The sequence below is a fragment of the Eublepharis macularius genome, chromosome 4 (genome assembly GCF_028583425.1).
Source record: "Eublepharis macularius isolate TG4126 chromosome 4, MPM_Emac_v1.0, whole genome shotgun sequence".
Classification (NCBI taxonomy): Eukaryota; Metazoa; Chordata; class Lepidosauria; order Squamata; family Eublepharidae; genus Eublepharis; species Eublepharis macularius.
The window spans coordinates 159,994,200-160,013,611 of NC_072793.1; the positions used below are offsets into that span (position 1 = coordinate 159,994,200).

General features: G+C 45.0%; 1 protein-coding gene across 1 annotated transcript; it reads right to left on the minus strand.

Annotated features, from left to right (window-relative positions):
• Positions 1-416: 416 nt before the first annotated feature.
• On the minus strand, positions 417-17,969 carry LOC129328932 (TNF receptor-associated factor 1-like). The gene is made up of 6 exons (XM_054978264.1): positions 17,876-17,969; positions 10,976-11,045; positions 10,171-10,473; positions 7,420-7,597; positions 2,825-2,973; positions 417-911 (listed from the first exon to the last, which is right to left on the minus strand). The coding sequence occupies exons 1-6, from the start codon at positions 17,878-17,880 to the stop codon at positions 693-695; spliced, it is 924 nt and encodes a 307-aa protein (XP_054834239.1). The 5' UTR covers positions 17,881-17,969; the 3' UTR covers positions 417-692.
• Positions 17,970-19,412: the final 1,443 nt, after the last annotated feature.

The window sequence follows — 19,412 nt, forward strand, 5'->3', positions numbered from 1 at the left end:
TAAACCTCTGAAGGCCACTTCAGGAGGCAACATCAGGAGAAGGTGTTGGCCAATATGCCCTATTTATTGGCCCTCCAAAGCAACTGGTTGGCCACTGCGTGAGACAGGACGCTAGACTATGTGGACCATTGGTCTAATCTAGCATCTCTTAAGCAACCATAAATTCATACCTATCCTTCCTTTCCTCCTGCTGTTTTCTTGTTCCTGAAATCAAATCCTTGTTCAACCATGGGAGCTCACTGGGTGATCTTCAGCCACTCAGTGCAACTCACGTAACTGGATCGCGTAGAGAATATGAGAAAACCATGTGTGCCACTCTGCTCTTTGGAGGATGGTCGAGCAGGATAAAAACGTGCTAAACAGAATATTTGGAATGCTGTGAAACAAAATGCACACCGAAGGAACAAAGAACGCTATGCCTGTACATGACAATTTCAATAAGTTAGAAAGTTTATACAAACTTAATATATTTTGAAATAAAAAAAAAGAAATCTGGTATCTAACAAGTCGCTGCAAGGTCACCATCTTGGAAAAGCTTGAAGTTTCCCTTCTTCAGTTGTGCTTATTCTGAGAAAAGATGTTCAAGAATACAGCTTTTAGGTAGACAGCTTGATCTCTCTAGTAACATGTCAGAGTAACAGTTGTTGGGTAGTACACTCTCCAGTTGAGTGGGGTGAGCATTCCTCCAAAGTCTAAGCCTTTGTGTCTATCACAGCTTGAAATGCTAAAGTATTATTACAGATATAGGTGGCCCCTGAAGCATGGAGTAAGTTCAACGGGAAAAACTCCGGAAGACCACTGGCCACGTTGTTTTCACTCATGGGGCGCTGGAAGGAGGAGGACGTCTGCAAGGGACGGAAGGAGGTGGAAACGTGATGTTTGTTGACTTGGTCCAGAAGGGTGAAGGTGACCTGGTCAGAGAGGAGACCCAAATGCATTATCTACACTATAAAAGACAAATATTTAACTATCAATATGATTTTAACTCCAGGAACACCAGGAATGGAGCCCTTGCATTGGATGCAAGAGAGGACCCTGGATGTAACCGTCTGTTAGAAGAAGTTGCTGATGGTCATTGGAGTTTCCTTCACTCTCCGCCCTGTAGTAGTTCTTTCTGGCCCTGAGAAAGTTGATTTCTAGGGACATGGGCCGTGTGTGAACCGATAGCACTGCGATTTTTTGGGTTGCATTGCGGAAGGGGTGAGATTACCCTTCTGTCAATGGAGTTCTCCTGATGGGTAGAAGAGGGCGATTTCACCCCCTTCCTCTTTCTCAGCACTCATCCCCCGACAGCTATTAGTTCACATGAATTCTGCACCCCTAGCAGTCAACCTTCCCAGGATCAGAACGAACTACTTGGGGAGAGGAGAACTGGAACAATCCTGCATGATCCTTGAATTCATGGATTGCGGGATCCATGGACCCACAGCCAGCCCCTTCTCTCCACCATGTACATAATATAACATGTGAAGCAGATGCCCCAAGCAGGAGTCTGATTTGTGCAAGTCTTTCCCCCCTCAACAAAGCCAAGTTGCATGTACTGGGTCTCTTTGGACTTGCCAGGCCTCTAAGCAGAATAGCCGCCTCGTTGGGTGTTTAGAAGAGGGATGTCTGTCTGGACCTTCAATCAAGGATGGCAGGTTAAGCATGCCAACTGGGCCTATTTGACAAAGGGAGCTTTGACTCTTGAAAGTTCGTACCTTGAAAACCGAGTTGCAATTTAAGGTGCCACTGAACCTGGATCTTGCTCTTCAACTGAGCCCTTGAGCTGGATGCAGGAGAGCTGATCTGCATCCACACATCTCTGGACATTGCGCTGCACACAGGGGTCTCCTGTCGTGAATGACTGTTACTCCGCAACAATACAGCAGTATCCAATGATGTGTGGATGTAGCTCTAGTTTGAACTCCCAGCTGTGCCAGAATCTCACTGGGTGCTCTTGCACTGTCTCAAAAAGGAAAGCAACAATAACCTCTGGCCCTCCTGGCTCCACGCGACTTGACCAACAGTACCTCTCAAAGAGATTCCAAGAAAATGAATCTGGCATCTCCGACCGGTAAAGTACTATGGTCTTTCTATCTCTTTCAGATGGAGGAGATGTAGCCACTTTCAGCCTTGCACAACATTTTTGGTGGTGTCTTTAAAATGGTGCCGTTCCCTGAGAGTGTCTTTCAATGTACAGAGCAGGAATGCCTAATCAGGATCTCTCAACAAGTATGGGGTAGCTAATCTGGGGTAGGTGCGCTTGGTTAGGGACTAGCTCTGCCCAACCCAGTCTTCTTTGCAAGAATCCAAGCAACCAGCAGGCAAAATTGGTGTACTGGAATACTGGTTAGATGGTCCACTTTGGGGATGCAGTCTTAACTTCTGCCTACCCCTGCTCTGAACAGCTCAGAAATAGCCCCACATTCCATCAGCTTCAGGAATCCTAGAATAAGAGCCAGTATTCAGGAATAGGATACGCACTGACACTATTATTACTTTTGCTGTAAATATTGAGGGACCATGGACTTCACTACTGTTGCTAAATGTATGATCCTACAGGGTAGTTCCTGTGTTGTTTAATATGTCCGTTACAGAATTGCTTGCACTCTCGTTCAACATTTCTTCAGCTCTGTATTGGATTTCTGCTGGTTTTTAAATCTTTGCAAATATACATATATAAATGAAACGTTTATTGAAATGTCTTTTGATACTGAATGTAATGGTAATGGCTCACACTGTGTCATCTGCTTTGAGTCTCCATGGGTAAGGTGGACAATAAATAATGGAAATAAATAAATGGGGGAAAGGTCCCATCTCTTCTGATCCCATCTCCCCGTACCTTATGCTGGAAAGGCCACTTGAGCTGGAAGTCATATTCCCCTTTCATCACAACCAGGAAAAGAGAGAGGTGGGTCCTGGTGCCTATCCCATCTCCATTCAAGAAGAGTTTGAGACGGAGTTTGTATCCGTAGCGGCTGGTGTAAAAACCTTTAAGTGAATAGAAAAAGAACAGATGGCATTTTTTTTTTAAAAAAGATGTGTAATGATGCCCTCTAGTGGACAAGTTATATTAGTATCCTGTTCCAAGGAGACCGTGGCCTTTTTTGCACAGGTAATTTTTGCTGCCTCTGGCCCCCTACTGCCTCGGTTTTCTTCCGAATTCCAGCTGATTAATTCCTCCTCCAGATTTCAATGAGGCGTTTCAAGGGTTCTCATCCAAGTGTTCTGCCTGTGCGGGGAGAAAACTCGGAAGAGAACCCTTGAAACGCCGCATTGAAATCTGAAGGGGAAGTTAATTGTCCAGAATTCGGAAGACAACCTGAAGAGGTATGGGGTCAAACACAGCATAAACCGCCCAGGCAAAAAAGGCCCATGAATCACAGCAGAAGGTCCAAATTAGGCATTGTAGGAAATGCATAGGTGCCATGCAGCCTGTGGGAGATGGGGAGGTGAAAAGGTGGGGGTGGGATTGGGATTGGTGCAGTGATGTCATTTCTTGTGTGACCTCAATCGCACAGGGCTCTTCTAGCATTTGTCCCAAACTCTATAATTTAACCATAGATTAGAACTAGAGCATCACTTGATGCGATGACATCACTTCTTTGTCTTGCCGGAAGTTGTGTCATCACGTTGGTGGTGTCAACCCCCCCCCTTTCACTGGCCATTTTCTGTCTTCTGAGCGGCTGTGGGCAGCACTGGCAGGAGATCTGTCTCTGACAGGGAACACGGCATCTCAACTGCCACGATCCCTTACCCTTTTCCCATACCTACACACAGTAATGCTCTGAAAGAAGATATGTAACTTGTAAATAGCCAATGAGGAGTAATATAAGCAGCAAGGAAAGGGGGAAACCCACTTTCAAAACCCTGCTCAGTTTCTCCCAGCTTATCCTACCTGATAGGATTGTTGTAAAGATAAAAATATCGAGGGGAGAACTATCTCAGATAGAACTAGCAGCCAAGGAAGTATGGAAGGAATGGGGTTCAGTGAGAAATGAGCACAACGACATGACATTTTGCTTCATCTTTCCTAAGACATTATTATTAGGGAGAGGTATGGAAGTATATCAGTTGAGGAAGTCATGTGCTCTTCCTCCTGCCTCAATCTCTTGTTTGTGACTTCAGTGCTCCTTTAGCAAAATCCATTTAAACTGACATGGGCAGCTCTGCTTCCTAAGGATCAGTAATTCGAAGCAATTAAAAATTATGCTAGCTACCCTTACCCTTGGACAGAAATAAAATCCAGAGGGCTGCTTGGGGGAGCTGAGGGATTTAAACTGACTTTAAAACTAGTTAGTTCTATGAAATGAACACTGCTGGGGGGAAAATATCCTAGGAATCTGGGCTCTGTGTTGTAAAAAATGTAACTCTGGCAAATTAGGAATTTGAAATGTTTTTCCAGCCTCATGAAAGATGTATGATGGAAGCGAACGCCCCCTAATATAGCCATCAGCTCCTAGCTGCTCAAAATTGTCCCCTGCAGAACTTAATTGCTTTATGGCAGGATGACCAGCTGTTGGCTGAGGCAAGAGACTCTGTATTTTTCTCTCTGCCTGGTTGTTGGTCTACTGTTCATATGCTGCCTGTGTAGTATATTATAGCACAGTGGAGCAGAGGCTGAACTGTGAACCCGGCAGACTGTGGTTGAAAACCTCTGCCGCAAACTCACGTAAGGTTTCCGACTCTGGGTTGGGAATTTCCTGGAGATTTGGAAGTGAAGCCTGTGGATGGTGGAGTTTGGAGAGGGGAGAGACTTCAGCTGGGTAATAATGCCGTACAGCTCACCCTTCAAAGCAGCCATTTTCTGCAGGAGAACGGATCCCTGTAGTCTGGAGATCAGTTGTAAATTCAGATCTCCAGGCCTACCTGGAAGTTGATAAGCCTAAATTCACTAGATTCCACTAAGAGGTCATGGTGCAATCCTAGATAGGGTTGCCAACTCTTGGATGGTAAATTCCTGGAGATTTTAGGGTGGAGCCTAGGGAGGGAAGGGGATCTATCTCAGCAAGGTATAATGCCATAAAGTTCACCTTCCAAAGCAGCCATTTCCTCCGGGTGAGGTCTAGAGATCAGTTGTAATTCTAGGAGATCTCCAGACCCCACCTGGAAGTTGGCAGCCCTACTGCTAAATAGGGTACTATATAGACACTAATAATATTGCAGTCACTATGCTCTTCTTGGGGATAAACAAGAGTCTTATAACACCTTAAAGATAAAACAATTGTCTGGAGATGAAAGTAATCATCAGGGGTGGGGGTGGGGTGGATAGGTTCTCCAATTTGATTGAGCCTCTGAGCGCTTTGGAAATTTTGAGAACAGGAAGGGCACAGATAGGCCGTTAGCTCCCCTCTTCCCTTTCTTTTTCAGTTCTTCATGTGTCATAATGCTGTCCCTCCCTCAAGCATGTTTGTTTGAGAGCGAATGTAGCTGTGTATTCCTTGAAGTGTTCATGACTAGAGATGGGCACGAACCGGAAAAAAACCGAACTATGCAGTTCGTGGTTCGTCAAATTTCACAAACCACGAACTTTCACGAACCTGACCCGGTCCATGAACTGGTTCATTTTGTTCGTGAAAAGTCACATCCAGGTCAGAAAAACATCACTTCCAGGCCAGCAGAAGGTCACTTCCAGGTCAGCAGAAGGTCTGCAGGAAGTCCATCCCCTGTTGCCTAGGAAACTGATTGATTGGCACCAGGCTGTCTGCAGTCATGAACCAAAAAACAAACCAAACGAACCAGCCTAAAGTTCGTGGCAGTTCATCAGAAATGGGATCTGATGAACCGCAGTTCTCAAACCACGAACCAGCCTGGTTCATGCTTAATTTTGGTTCATATTTCGGTTCGTGCCCATCTCTATTCATGACACGGCACCTTCTGTCCCCTTGAACATATTGACTTCAGAAGAGGCTTAGAGTGATGGGACAAATTCTCTGGTAGAGGCACAAGGGAATTCCATGTGCTGTGGGAGGAGAAATGGCTCAGCTAGTGACGGGCATCTTTTCCACTTGTGAGGAATTCCAGCTTCCCAGAATGGGAGAAAGAGACAGGGTTGTGATGGAGCTCCCCCAAGCTGGCTGTGGCCAACAGAGCCTAAGGATATTCCCCACCCACCCCCATTTTTTCTTTCTTCTTGTTTTCTTATCTTTCTGTTTCTTCCTACTTCATTTAGTAGGAGTTAGCTCCAAGTTGGGAAATTCCTGGAGATCCAGGGGGGTGAAACCTGGAGAAAGTGAGGCTTGGGGAGGGAAAGGACTGTGGCATGGCATAATTCCATAGTGTCCACCCTCCCAAAGTAGCCATTTTCTCCAGGTGAACTGATCTCTGTGGCCTGGAGACCAGTTGTAATTCCGGGAGATTTCCAGCCACTACGTGGAGGCTGGCAACCCCAGTAGGAGTCATAGGGCTTGTCTTAGCTGTCAGGGCAGTCAGTGGGGTTTACCCCACCTGCTCCTCATCTGGCACTGTCTCCTAGGCTGGGTCAGCCTTGGGGAAAGCAGTCATACCAAGCAGAGGTGATGTGGGCATCATGACATCTAGAAACCAAACAAGTGGCTCCCCCCAGCCATTTTTCACCCTTTCCCTATGTAAAGTTTTGTGACTTCAGGGATGTTAGTATATTTTTAAAGAAATCCTGATTTCCCCGCAAGAAATCTGAAATGAGTCTGAAGCAATAATCAAAGACTGAGGATCAGGCTGCAACAGCTGCTGGTAGAGTATTTGGGGACCTATCACAAATAAACTTGATTAGGTTTGGGAGCGGTCTTTTTTTCTCCTTGATGTACATAAAACAGAGCTTTGTGGGCAGAGTTGCCAACATCCAGGTGGTGCCTAGAAGTCTCCTGGCATTACAAAAGATGTCCAGACAACAGAATTCTGCTCTCCTGATGAAAATGGCTGCTTTAGAGGCTGGACTCTACGACATTATACCCCCCCCCAAGACCCCTGCCCTCCCCAATCCTGCCACCACAGGCTCCACCCCCAAATCTTCAGCAATTTCCCATCCCAGATTTGGCAACCCTAGTTGTGGGTCTTCTTTACTTTCTCACTGAAGGGTCCACCTACCCAATCCATCTGTTTTTTCCCCTGTTAACAGTATTCCTGCCTTGTTTCTTTTTAAACAGCTGACATAAAGACAGGGATTGGTTTTAGCAGTAATCGTTCTATTGAATTTTGTTAGTATGTTTGGAGGAGGGGAAAAGTCAATAATTGTTTTGTCCAGTGGGAGGAGGAACCACAATAGAAACCAGAACTTTCTAAACAAAACCTTAGGGCCATGAAATTCAGCGACATCCCTACTTTTGAACATACAATCTCGGGCCCAGTTCAGGAAGATAAGCTAGTGAATGCACTCTGATGAGCATGTGGTAAGAAGGTGTTGCCAAAGCCTCCCCATTTCCTGTCCCTCACCCCCATCCCAGGCTGATGGTCACTCACAGGGGGAGTAAAGAGCAGGCCTTTTATTCGTTAGTGCCTCCTGAGTTCTGAGCCCCACGTCTGAGATCTTCCAGAGGAAGCATCCGTCATATGTCGTTTGTTCCAGGGTATGGATCCGAGCCACTAAGTTACTGATCATGACATCTTTCATGGCCAAGAGCGAGTCTTGATGTTCTACCTGGAGGAAGCGCACAGACAGGGAGAGGGGAAAAGAAACAGCTGTAACATTGGAGCAGAGATGAGCAGAGCATTATGGTAAACGAATTCCCTTCCCCATAGGAAGGAGCTGCAACCTTATTGGCTTCATATGCCATACGAAGCTACCTTAGCTACTCAGACCATCGTCAACTGAAGGTTCATGACTCAGGGGTATTGCACTAGCTTTGCAGAAGGTTCCAAGTTCAATCCTCAGCATTTCCACTGAAAAGATCTTAAGCAACTGGTGTCAAGAAAGAACTTTTCTTTGCCTAAGCCCTTGAAGAGTTATTGCCAATCAGGAGACAATACTGGTTTCACATTATAAGATGACTTGTTCATATGATTTTAAAATAGATGTCCTTAGCTGGCAGAAGTTCTACAGAGTTTCAGACAAAAAAAAATCTTTCCTAACGAGTAGACAGTCTTTTTCAACAGGAAATGGCAGGGATTGAACCTGCAATCTTGTGCACACCAAGCATATGTCATACAATTGAGTCACAGCACCTTCTCATGTCCAAAAGGCCTTTCTTTTCCCTTTATTCTCCTTTTATCATGCAATAACAAAGGTGGGGTAGAGACACATTGGATTAAGACCACACCAAATCATCAATATATCTAATTCTCAATGCGGCTCTCTCAGTGGATACTTAAATCTAGAGACTGAGGCCATGGACAGACTGGACAGATTTTTCTACAAATGTAAGAAAAGCCTCAAGATTTCAGAAAAAACAAATCAAAAACAAACAAAACATTGTTTTTTTAAACTTTCAGAATAATAGAAGCAGTGCCTGCAGTTTTAAGAAAATAATATCCTCAGTGGCCATTGCTAGGCAACCACAGTATTGCTAGCCTTCGAATCTTGGTTTCTGTCAGGAAGGCTGGGGGAAGGGGCAGAACCCTTTTCAGGGCTATTTTGGCCTTTGAGGGAGGACTCATTGGGGCCAGGCCCAGCAGCAAGCCTGGGTGACTTGCTACCACACAACTTATCCAGCTTGCTACTGTTTAACAGTATGTGTAGTGGTTACAGTTTCTGATTAGGATCACTTTTCTGTGGAAGTTCACTGGGTGACTTTGGGCCAATCACATTCTCTAAGCCTAACCTACCGCACAATTGTAAGGATCAAATGGGTGAGAGGAGAATGATGTAAGTTGCTTTGGATTCCTATTGTGCAGAAAAGCAGTGTATAAATGTAAATATATAGCTGAAGATGGATGGACAGATAAAAGTTTAGTTAGTGAGTGGGTAGGAAGGAGAGAAAGAAGCAGATAATTTGAGGATATTGTGGCTGCCAGGAGGAGGGAAAGGAGAAATCGTGTTGAAAGATAGATACAAGGAAAAGTGAAGTGCTCCCACAAATTCTTGCAGGTTCCCCCACTGTGTAACAGAGCCCCACCTGGCCAGTACCACAAAACCGGGCTTTGTCCAGCCCAGCAACTGGCACCATAGAACCTGACCATAGTTTTCCTGGATAGATGCTGCCAGTGGGAGGGAAGGAAGGAAAGCTGAAGACAGGAGCAGATAAAGGTAGATTGGCTAGTGGGTAGGAAGGAGAGAAGCAGGAAAAGGGGTCAAGCTATGGGGACATTCAAGGAAGCGAAAGATTAAATAGTGGGAGAGCGGGAAATGATTTGCCTTCCCAAATCCTTGTGGGTCCCCCATTTCTATTATCTAATACTCAGAGGTAAGCCAAGTTGAGAGAGACTGACTTACCCAAAGTCACCCAATGATCTTTATGGCAGAATGTGCATTTGAACCCTGGTACCCCCATTCCTGGTCCAACACCCTAACTGCGATTATATGCTGTCTCTACCACTCAAGAAACAATTTCCTCAAGTTTCAGAGTGTACAAGTGATACATATATTGCGAGAGTCTACAGGGCAGTGGAAGAAAAATATGTGTGTGTGTGTGCGCGCGAGGGGGGACATCAGCATTGCACCTATGCTGCGTTGTCACTTCCAGCACATACCCGGAAGTGATGTCACTGCTTTGGAGCAATGCTGTAGAATTCGCCTGAAACTGGTGAATTCTATAGCATTGTCCCAATGTGGTGACAGAACTTCCACGTTAATGCCAGAAGTGTTTGCAGCATCCTCACAATGCCAATTTTGTTGTCAGCACTCCCACCCCCAGTGTCTCCTGCTGGTTGCAAGGATTCCTAGAGTGACCCTTGCAACATGTTTATCCCATTTCTGGCCACCTGTAAGCCAGTAGGCTCACCTCCTATTAGTAGATTTGTAAATAAAGCTAAATGTTACAAAAACAACATACATTTTGTAAGAAATGTTACAAAAACAACATTAAATTTTTTTTGGAGATTTGGGAGTGAAGTATAGGGAAGGTGCGGCTTGGGGAGGGGAGTTTACCCTCCAAAGCAGCCATTTTCTTCAGGGGAACTTATCTCTGTAGTCTGAAGAACAGTTTAATTCTGGGAGATCTCCAGACCCCGCCTGGAAGTTGGCAATGCTACCAGTCTTCTCCCAATGAAGCCAACCCAGGTAAGTGCTACTTCTGTAACTTCTCACTCCTCACAGAAGCAGGGCCAATATCTTACCTTTTCTTCAAGATAGAGAATCCTGGCCATGGCCTCCCCAAGGGTATCTGCAGGGGCCGCATCTCTTCTGCCCAGCTCCCGACTCAGAACCGACACAATGTTCTCCAAGGTCTTCTGCTGAGTTTCAAGCTCCTCCACTTTCTGCTTCAGAGGGAGGCCAGCCATCAGCCTCTCCCACAGCTTGTCCAGCGGGAAGTCCAAATCTGCTAACTGCTGCAATGCCTCAAGCAGGCGGGGATGCTGCTGAGACGCCATGTTTTCTTCCGGTGTCCCACCAGGCGTAGACTGATAGGGAAGGCTAACCTGCAATGCAGCACCACCTCAGAGTAATAGGGCGTTTCCAACTAGCCCATGGCAGAGTTAGCACCACAGGCACAGAGTTAGCACACTCAGGCACAGCCAAGGGTTAAGAAAAGGGGTCACCTCTTACAGTGGAGTTTTCTTGATGAAATATTGCACATTTTAGGGTTGTAGTTCTGTGGGCCAGGACCCTCTCACAGGGGAATTGAGTGGGGAGGAAGAACAGGGTTAGCTGGAACTGGAGGCTAGATAGCTATGTAATAGACAGCCTACTGCTCAATAATGGTGTATATTTACAAATAGTAAATGGGGAAATAGGATATGAACTTGCGTGGTGTTAACAGATGTGAGATTCCTGCAATTTAAATTAAAGCTGCATGCGAATCTCAAAAGATAGTGCAAGTGGGTCCTTCCTGAACAGTAAACCATGTCAACGAAGGTTAACAACTATGGTTTTAGGAGCTCTAGGGAGGCAGACAAATACAAGCTGCTGCTTCTAACCCACCTGGTCAAAATGGTTGAGGGACTGCATTCTGTTCTCCTTCAGATATTCAGGATTGGACACGTCACTACAGCTGCAAGTCGGAGGGAAAAAAGATCGACAACTGGAAATGCTGTTTGGTGGTGGTGAGTGCCCTCAAGTCATTGCTGACTTATGGAGACCCCTGGAGGGGTTTTCTTGGTAAGACACTAACAGGGGCAGTTTGCCATTGCCTGCCTTTGCAACCCTGGTCTTCCTTGGAGGTCTCCAATCCAATTACTAACCAAGGCTGACCCTGCTGATCTTCTGAGATCTGATGAGATCAGGCTCACCTGGGCTATCTAGATCAAATAAGATTGGCTCAGGCTAGCCTGATCTCCTCAGATTTCAAAAGCTAAGCAATGTCAGCTGAGGTTAGTATTTGAATGAGAGACGTCCAAAGAAGTCCAGGGTTGCAGAGGCAGGCAATGGCAAACCACCTGTTAATGTTTCTTGCCTTGAAAATCCCATGAGGTGTTGCCATAAGGTGGCTGCAACTTGACGGCACTTATGCACACAGTAACAAACTGCTTGCGTGTCCACTATTAACTTGAAAGCTGGCCATTGGACATGGGGTTTGGTGAACAGAGGATGGGGTCATAACTCTAGCCCTGTATTTGTATGGCGAAAGTCAAATATGCCTTGCATGGATAATTAAGGTTAATAGCAGAAGCACCAAGACTGGTTGTAATGGAGCTGCGTCCCATTCTTTAGTGGTTCTTGAAATGCCCTGCTCTGCTAAAAATAGAGCAGCTACAGGGCTGGGCTTGTATCTCTATGATGTGGGTTCCCGTTCCACCTTAGCCGCGTGCTTGCTTGCAGGGTGGCTTGCTAGGCAGTTATGTTCTCTCTCAGTTCCTCATTGTTAAAACAAGAACTTCTGTCATAATTGGTAATTGAGGTCAAATGAATGGTGGAAAATGCTTGGCACACCAAATGTGCTTAAGTGAAAGCAACCCTCCCCCCCCCGTTTCCTCTTGGCCCCTGGTAGCCCCTCCATAGGCTTGCCAGGCCTCCCACTATGACAATATTGCTGACAGGAAGTGGCATTGCCATTTCTCGGATGTATTCAGAAGTAACGTAGCTATGTTGGTGATGACACCCACACAAACCCTTCTGTCACCCCCCAGCCTTCCTATTAGTTGTCTACCTTGGCCTCTCCTTCCACTTTAGAATTGCCAAGTCACAATGCAAAATACCTTAAAGGTACAGTTAGAGTTGCCAGCTCCAGGTAGGAATGACAGGACTCGCGCTATGGCAGGAGGCCTCCCATCAGCAGCTTCATTTGCCAGTTACCACTCTGAGTGGTAGCAGGAGAATTTTATTTAAAATTGATAGTTGCTACACCACAATGTCACTTGGGGGGAAACCTGGAACTGATTGTGAGTAGCTCTAGGAATCATTGAAAACTCTATGGTTTTACCATAGAATTTTACTATAGAGTTTCCGGTCATTCCTAGAACTACTCTAGACAGGTTTTCCTGTGACATCATGATGTAACTGATGTCACTCACTGCCCCCAGTCCTCCTGCTAAACTCCAGGTTGAGAAATTTCTGGAAATCCAGGTGGAGAAATTTCTGAAGATGGGGATGGGCAGAGTTTAGAGAGGACAGAGAGCTCAGCTGGAATGTGATGCCATACAGCCCACCATTCTGAAGCTGCCTTTTTCTCCAGATGTAGACCTCTGTAGTATGGAGATCAGTTGTAATTCTGGGAGAAGTCCAGCACCTGCTACTGCCAGCAACCCTGTCTCCCCACAATCCAGCATACAGCTCTTTTGACCTGAAGCCATGTTGGAGTTCTTCAGCGCTCCCCTTCTAATTAACCTTTTTTCTGCCTCAGTTCCTACCTCTGCCCTTTTCCTTAAACCTCTCTTTCCCTTAGGCTTCCATTTCTGAAGTCATTAAATCCTTCCCTTAGCCCCTTGTCTCCGAGCTCTGTGACTGTTAGCTTTTCTCTCTCTTCCTGGTCTTCATTTTACCCCATAAAGTTACTCTTATCCCTTAACCATATGAGACTTGAATGCCTACCAAACCGATAAGTTTCCCTTTCCTCATACATTTTAAAATTTTGCTTACTGCATTTATACCCTGTCTTCCTCCCCCACGGGAGTTCTCCTCTCTTCCATCAGAAAGGAAGGTGCTCATAATGATCCTGCATCCTGAATTCCAGTTTCAGTTTGTAATTCGAATCAAAAATGTTCTGTTTTTAAGATTTATCAGCGATAACACAGAGATTCAGGAAGAGAAAAATTTGAGTGGCTCCTTAAAGACCACCAAGATCTTCAGGTTTTAAGCTTTCAAGAGTCAAAGCTCCCTTTGTCAGATATCTGATGAAGGGAGCTTTGACGCTTAAAAGTTTACACCCTGAGAATCTTGTTGGTCTTTAAGGTACCACTGGACTCAAATTTTACTGTTCTAATGGAGATCAACAGGGCTACCCATCTGAAATTATTGACATAGGTACTGAGTCCCAAAGTTGTGTCCTGACAAATAATCTTTGCACAAATATAAATGATTACCCTTACACAGGAAGAGAATTAACTAGCAGTTCTCAAAGAGCCAGTTTGGTGTAGTGGTTAAAAGCAGTGGGACTCTAATCTGGAGAACCAGGTTTTACTCCTCACTTCTCCACTTGAAGCCAGCTGGGTGACCTTGGGTCAGTCACAGCTCTCTCAGAGCTCTCTCAGCCCCACCCACCTCACAGGGTGTTTTCTTGTGGGGATAATAATAACACACTTTGTAAACTGTTCTAAGTGGGTGTTAAGTTGTCATGAAGAGCAGTATATAAATCAAATGTTATGATGAGGATTATAATAAAATGCAAGTCTTATGCTTCTTTACAGTTTTGCTTCAGATAAAGTTAAAGTGAGCAATGTGTCTTGCTTTTAAGTGCCAAACAATGTTGCTGCAAAAGACACTGTGACAACTTTGTTTCCTGAATAAGTGGAATGCTCATGAACATTTATGGTAGCCAACCTCCAAGTGGAGTTGGAGATCTCCCGGAATTATGACTGGTGCCCAGATCACTTCTGTGGAGAAAATGGCTGCTTTGGAGGATGGACTGTATAGCATTATGCCCTGGTGAGGTCTCTCCCCTCTCCAAACCCTGCCATCCACTGGTTCCCCCTCCCATGTATCCAGGAATTTCCCAATCCAGAGTTGGCAACCCTGTGAACATTTTATACCATGGCACCAGCCACATACACAGTATAATAACGTTGCTCTATTAATGATGATTCGGAACAACATACCATACAGCACCCTCTAGTGGTGCTTTGGGGATTCCCAAGCTGGGATGCCCCTTCTGGCTCAAAGCCTTTTGGATTTCCCCTAGTGTTTCTGGCTATTAAGTAGTGAGACAGCAGACTTTTCCTCCCCAGTTAGAGCACACATTTATTCCACTCACTATATCACAAGATGACACTGACAGATAACTTGGGGGAATTTTCATCTGTCAAAAAGAGAGTAAAAGAGAGATCCCCAGGGGAAACCCATTTCTGCGATGAGGCAGGAAGGAACAGAGATGTGATTGGCTGGTTATTTGATGGTAATGGTAAATGGGGAGGGGAAACTGTGGAAGTCAAAGGGATTTTCAGCCGTGTCATTAGGAGAGTGTCAGATTTTCAGCCGTGTCATTAGGAGAGTCATCCCTGCCCCATCAGTTTAATATACAATGAGTTTCAAGTCTGCTGTCCATGCAGAGAATCTCTGGCATTCCAACATTAAAAAAATCTCACGGGAGAGACATTTGTTGGTTTGTGATGCCACAAAGCTGCTGCTAGTGAGAACAGCCAATACAGCTATGTGACTCAGTTGAAGTGAGTTTCATATGAACATTACCTAAAGAATACTTCTATGGCCAGGGCACTGGGTGTCATCTACATGCCGGATAACAATTCTAGTTTGGCATTAAAAAGATACCCATTCTTTACTTTACAAATAAAAGTCACTACCTGGCCTGTATTGATAACCTATCTTTTGAGGAATGAACAAAATATAACCATGGTTTGGGTTGGGGGGGGGGGGGTTGATTTAACTTTGAATAGAACCCTTTGAATTTAGTTGTGAATCTCCCTCACCTCAAACTGAAATCTCTTTCACCCCCCTCCCCATCAAAGGTAATATCCTTGGTTTTCTTCTGTTTAGTGTGATTCATAGCCCAATAACATCCCCTATCTACTAACTCTCTTCTTGCACTTATTCTGCTTCATAAAGAACGTTATATGTAAACTTGCCAGCTGCCTGAAGACAAAAAAAAATGTCCTGCCACAAACAGATGCTTGAAGGGACTTTTCTTTTCAACCAGGTGATGTTATTAACCTCCATGCCATGAAAAGCTTCAGCTACTCATTTCCACAGAGTAAGCCTCTATTAAAGAGAGAACACACTGTTTCTCCAGGCATATTGGCAATCCTATGTTTTGTCTTGTCAAAATATTGATTCACTTCTTACTTTTCCTTCTTCCAAGATCCTCCTTCTGCCCACACAATTCAGCTCAGGACGTACTGTGGCCTAATCCTAAATCCTTGTCTGTCTTTTTGTGAAAGGTTTCTGAAGGTATCTGAAGAAGTGAGCTGTGACTCATGAAAGCTCATACCCTACCACAAATTTTGTTAGTCTTATAGGTGAGGGACTCTTACTTTTTGTGGTATGTGAATTAACAATAAGGAATTGTTCCTTTTGAGGAAGTGCTGAGAGGTCCCCCTTACCACAAAGTAACCACAGCTAGCCTCCAACCAGCACATTGGAAGTTAAGCAACAGAGATTCCAGGCATAGTTGCCAACAGATTTAGGGGGAAAAAATGTTCTGCCCCTTTAATAGAGGTTCAATGTGTGGAAATGGACAACCAAAGCCTTTCAAGGCATGGAGGTCAATCACATCCAATTTCACCTCTGTTAAAGGTCTTTTTTTCCCCTCCAGGCAGTTGGCAGCCCTTCTTCCAGGGGAGATTTGAACCAGAAATTTCTCATTTTAAAAATTAAGCATGAATCAAAATCATCCCAGTACTACATTTTTCTCTCCACATTATCACCTCCACGTTTTACAGCATACTCATCCTACAAACAGAAAAGGGCTTCTGGTAGATCAGAACAAAGGTCCATTTCATCCAGGATCCTGTTGCTAGCTCTCTCTCTCTCTCTCTCTCTCTCTCTCTCTCTCTCTCTCTCTCTCTCTCTCTCTCTCTCTCTCCAAGGAGCCACAAATGAGTACAAAGTCACCAGCATACCAGCAGCTGCTATTTGGAGGTACACTGCCTCTGAACATAGAAGTTCTGTTTAGCCATCATGTAGCTGTTGATGGATCTGCCTTCTATGAATTTTTTTCAGTCCTCTTTTAAAGCCATCAATGCTAGTAGGTCATTTTCATATATTTGGGCAGCAGCATGTTTCAGGAGTTCAAAGAATTTTATAAACATTACTTCAGTAACTGTGAGCACAATCTTTGCTTGGGTTGTTAAGGTAAGAGGCCTGTCTCAGTAAGGCACAATATGAGTCCAGTGACATGTTAAAGACCAACAACTTTTCAGGGTCTAAGCTTTTGAGAGTCCAAACTTCCTTCTTCCTACTTGTATCTGAAGATGCTCTACTGCTGACCAACATGGCTACCCACCTGAAACTGTCCCAGAAAGGGAGACCACTTTTATTTTACGTACATTGGCACATGGCTGAGCAAATAATGACTTAGGTATTCTTAGGTCATTTTCACATAAGAGGTTTAACCTGCCTTCAAGCAACTTTTATGTGCTATTTACGTTAAGGCTTGATTTATTTAGTACTTGTCAAAGAACTCAGGAAATTAATTTTCCATATTCAGGGTAGTGCGCATGGTTCTCCCCCTCTTCCATTTTATCCTTTCAACAACCCCATGAAAGCCTGTCTGATGTAGTGATTAAAGTATCACATTGGGATCTAGGAGAGCCTATGTTTAAATTCACAATGTGCCATGGAAGCTCTCTAGGTGACCTTGGGCCAGTCACACAAACTGTCAACTCAAGCTCCCTCACAGGGTTTTGTGAGGAGAAAATGCAGAAGAGAAGAATGGTATAAGCTACTTTGAGCTCTTACTGTGGTACAAAGTGGGGCATAAATGAACTAAGTAAGTACATAAATAAGTCAGGGCGAGCAAGAATGACTGGCCCAAGGCCACCCAGCAAGCTTCTCAGATCGCAGGGTCCAACACTCTAACCATTAAGTGATGCTGCTGTAAAGTACATTGTCGGTGATGAAAAGATTCACAGGAGAGCTATTTGTATTGTGCCTGAGTAGTCTGGCTAGTGTAGGCACATTTTAGCAAGTGACTGAAGAAAGAGCTGTCTGGAGCTTTGTGGATGAAAATACCCCAAGCCACTGGGCTGTGTCACTCATTCCAATCGATCTACCCTCCTTTGGTTCTGATACAGATAGATGTCAGGGCTCAAATCACCTTTCAAAAGTCACATCCTCTGGTCTAGAGCCAGAGGAGGACCATGAATTCTCTTGGTTCTGTGGCTCACTGATCAGGTTGCCAACCCATCCGGAAAAAGAAGCTCTGTCCCTTTAACAGGTGTTCACTGAGTGGAAATGGGCAGCTGCCACCTTTCACGATATGAAGTTAAGTAACATCACCCACTTACACATCAAACTGACATTAAAGAGACAACTGGAGCGACTGGTTTAAAAGTGGGCAACCTTACTCACTGGATACAGCCAGAGACAAAAGAACTCTGCACGTGCTCAGAAGTACTCTGTAACAAATTCATGTGGCTAAGCTTGATTCCCCTCACCAAAAATGAGGCTTGGGAACTAACCCTGCTTTTCATCTTCCAAACACATCCTCACCCATATCCCATCCACCAACCCTCCCCACAACACAAGCCTTCCACCTCCCAGTTGCTTACATACCTCATTGCTGTTCAGAGCCTTTAACTGCCCAGCATGAGGGCTTCTTTCTGAAGCTTTATGAGTCCTTCCATGTGAAAGTAGGACTAATTCTTTCCTCTCCCTTGATGTGCTCAGTCAGGCTTAGGGTGTACAGAAAGGGCTATTGGTTGGCTGTGGAGCTTGCTGCTGCAGCTGGGTGGGGGAATCCCAGAGCTGAAGAGGAAGCCAGCTGAGGTAAGTAGGCAGAGCAGAACTGAAAGAAAAGCTTTGGTGAAATATAACTCTTGTCCAAGTTATTCCAGAGAGCACCAAGCACATGAGTGAACTTCTGTGGAGGGAGTTAGGCTGAAAGAATTGTCATTATCTATTGCAGACAACAGGGCTTCCCACGGCTTCCTGTCGGCATCTGAGATCAGACCTTTTTTATTCTGAAAGCGCATTAATGTGAAGAAAATACCAGCTAGTCTATTCAATGTATGGAGCTGCCTTAGGCTGACCAATGAAAGCTTACCAGTGTCTCTGGCAGAGAATGACCTTTCCCCCATCCCTTCTCCATGGGATCAATTAAATGGAAAAACCAGGTGGATTGAACTGGGGCCTAGCATATGATCAGCCCATAAATCACAGCTTCGCCCCAGTGAGATCACTGAGAATCCTGAGGCAGGTATTAGTGGTTCCTTTCCCACTGGTAAAGTGAGAAATATCTTGCCTGTTAACAGAGACTTAATGTGTGGAAGTGGGCAGCTGAAGCTTTTTGTAGTACTGAGGTAAATCACATCACCTTGCATTTGCTGCAGGACCAACTGGGACTAGCTAGAGGGACCAGTTGGAAAGTTGGCAAACCCACCCCACCAGCCAAGACCTCCTATCAAGGGATTGCTCTTTCATCTACATGTTGGGTACGTGGGGAAGACTCCATCTTTGCTGACCCATGTACCTAGGGTTGCCAGCCTCCAGGTAGTAGCTGGAGATCTCCCAGAATTACAACTGGTCTCCAGGCCACAGAGATCAGTTCACCTGGAGAAAATGGCTAATTTTGGGGGTGGACTCTATGGAATTCTGCCATGCCAAGGTCCTTTCCCTCCCCAAACCCCCCTTTCTCCAGGTTTCTTCAGGTTTCACCCCCCAGATCTCCAGGAATTTCCCAACTTGGAGCTGGCAACCCTACTGTACCCAATGTGATCAGGGAAGAAGCGAGTTCAGAAAGATCTACTTTCAGAGGGTGTTAATTAGAGCCATATTAGTCATGACACAGAATGGAAGGGGAGCCCAAAATATTCTGATTTGTTATGTTGTTGTACGTCCCTGTGAGCCCAACATCTTGAAGGTGTAGGAATCCCCTTTATTCCCATGCCCTGGCTGTATACTTGTGAACTTTTAAACCAGACCCTGTAGCTGCACTATTAACACCACAACAAGTGTCAAATGCTGATTTCCACACTGGGAAAAGCACCAACTTCTAATTTGTGAATATCATGCAACCGTTGAAACCACAACAGCAGGTCAAGCGAGATTTTTCCTCATCCCTTGGCAGCCTGACTTGTGTTTCCTCCACCCC

Coding starts and splice junctions, on each gene's coding strand:
- LOC129328932 (XM_054978264.1), bottom strand. Junction 7,598..10,170: donor TTCTCTATCTTGAAGAAAAG/GTAAGATATTGG, acceptor CGCTTCCTCCAG/GTAGAACATCAAGACTCGCT. Junction 912..2,824: donor AGTGGCCTTTCCAGCATAAG/GTACGGGGAGAT, acceptor CTCTCTGACCAG/GTCACCTTCACCCTTCTGGA.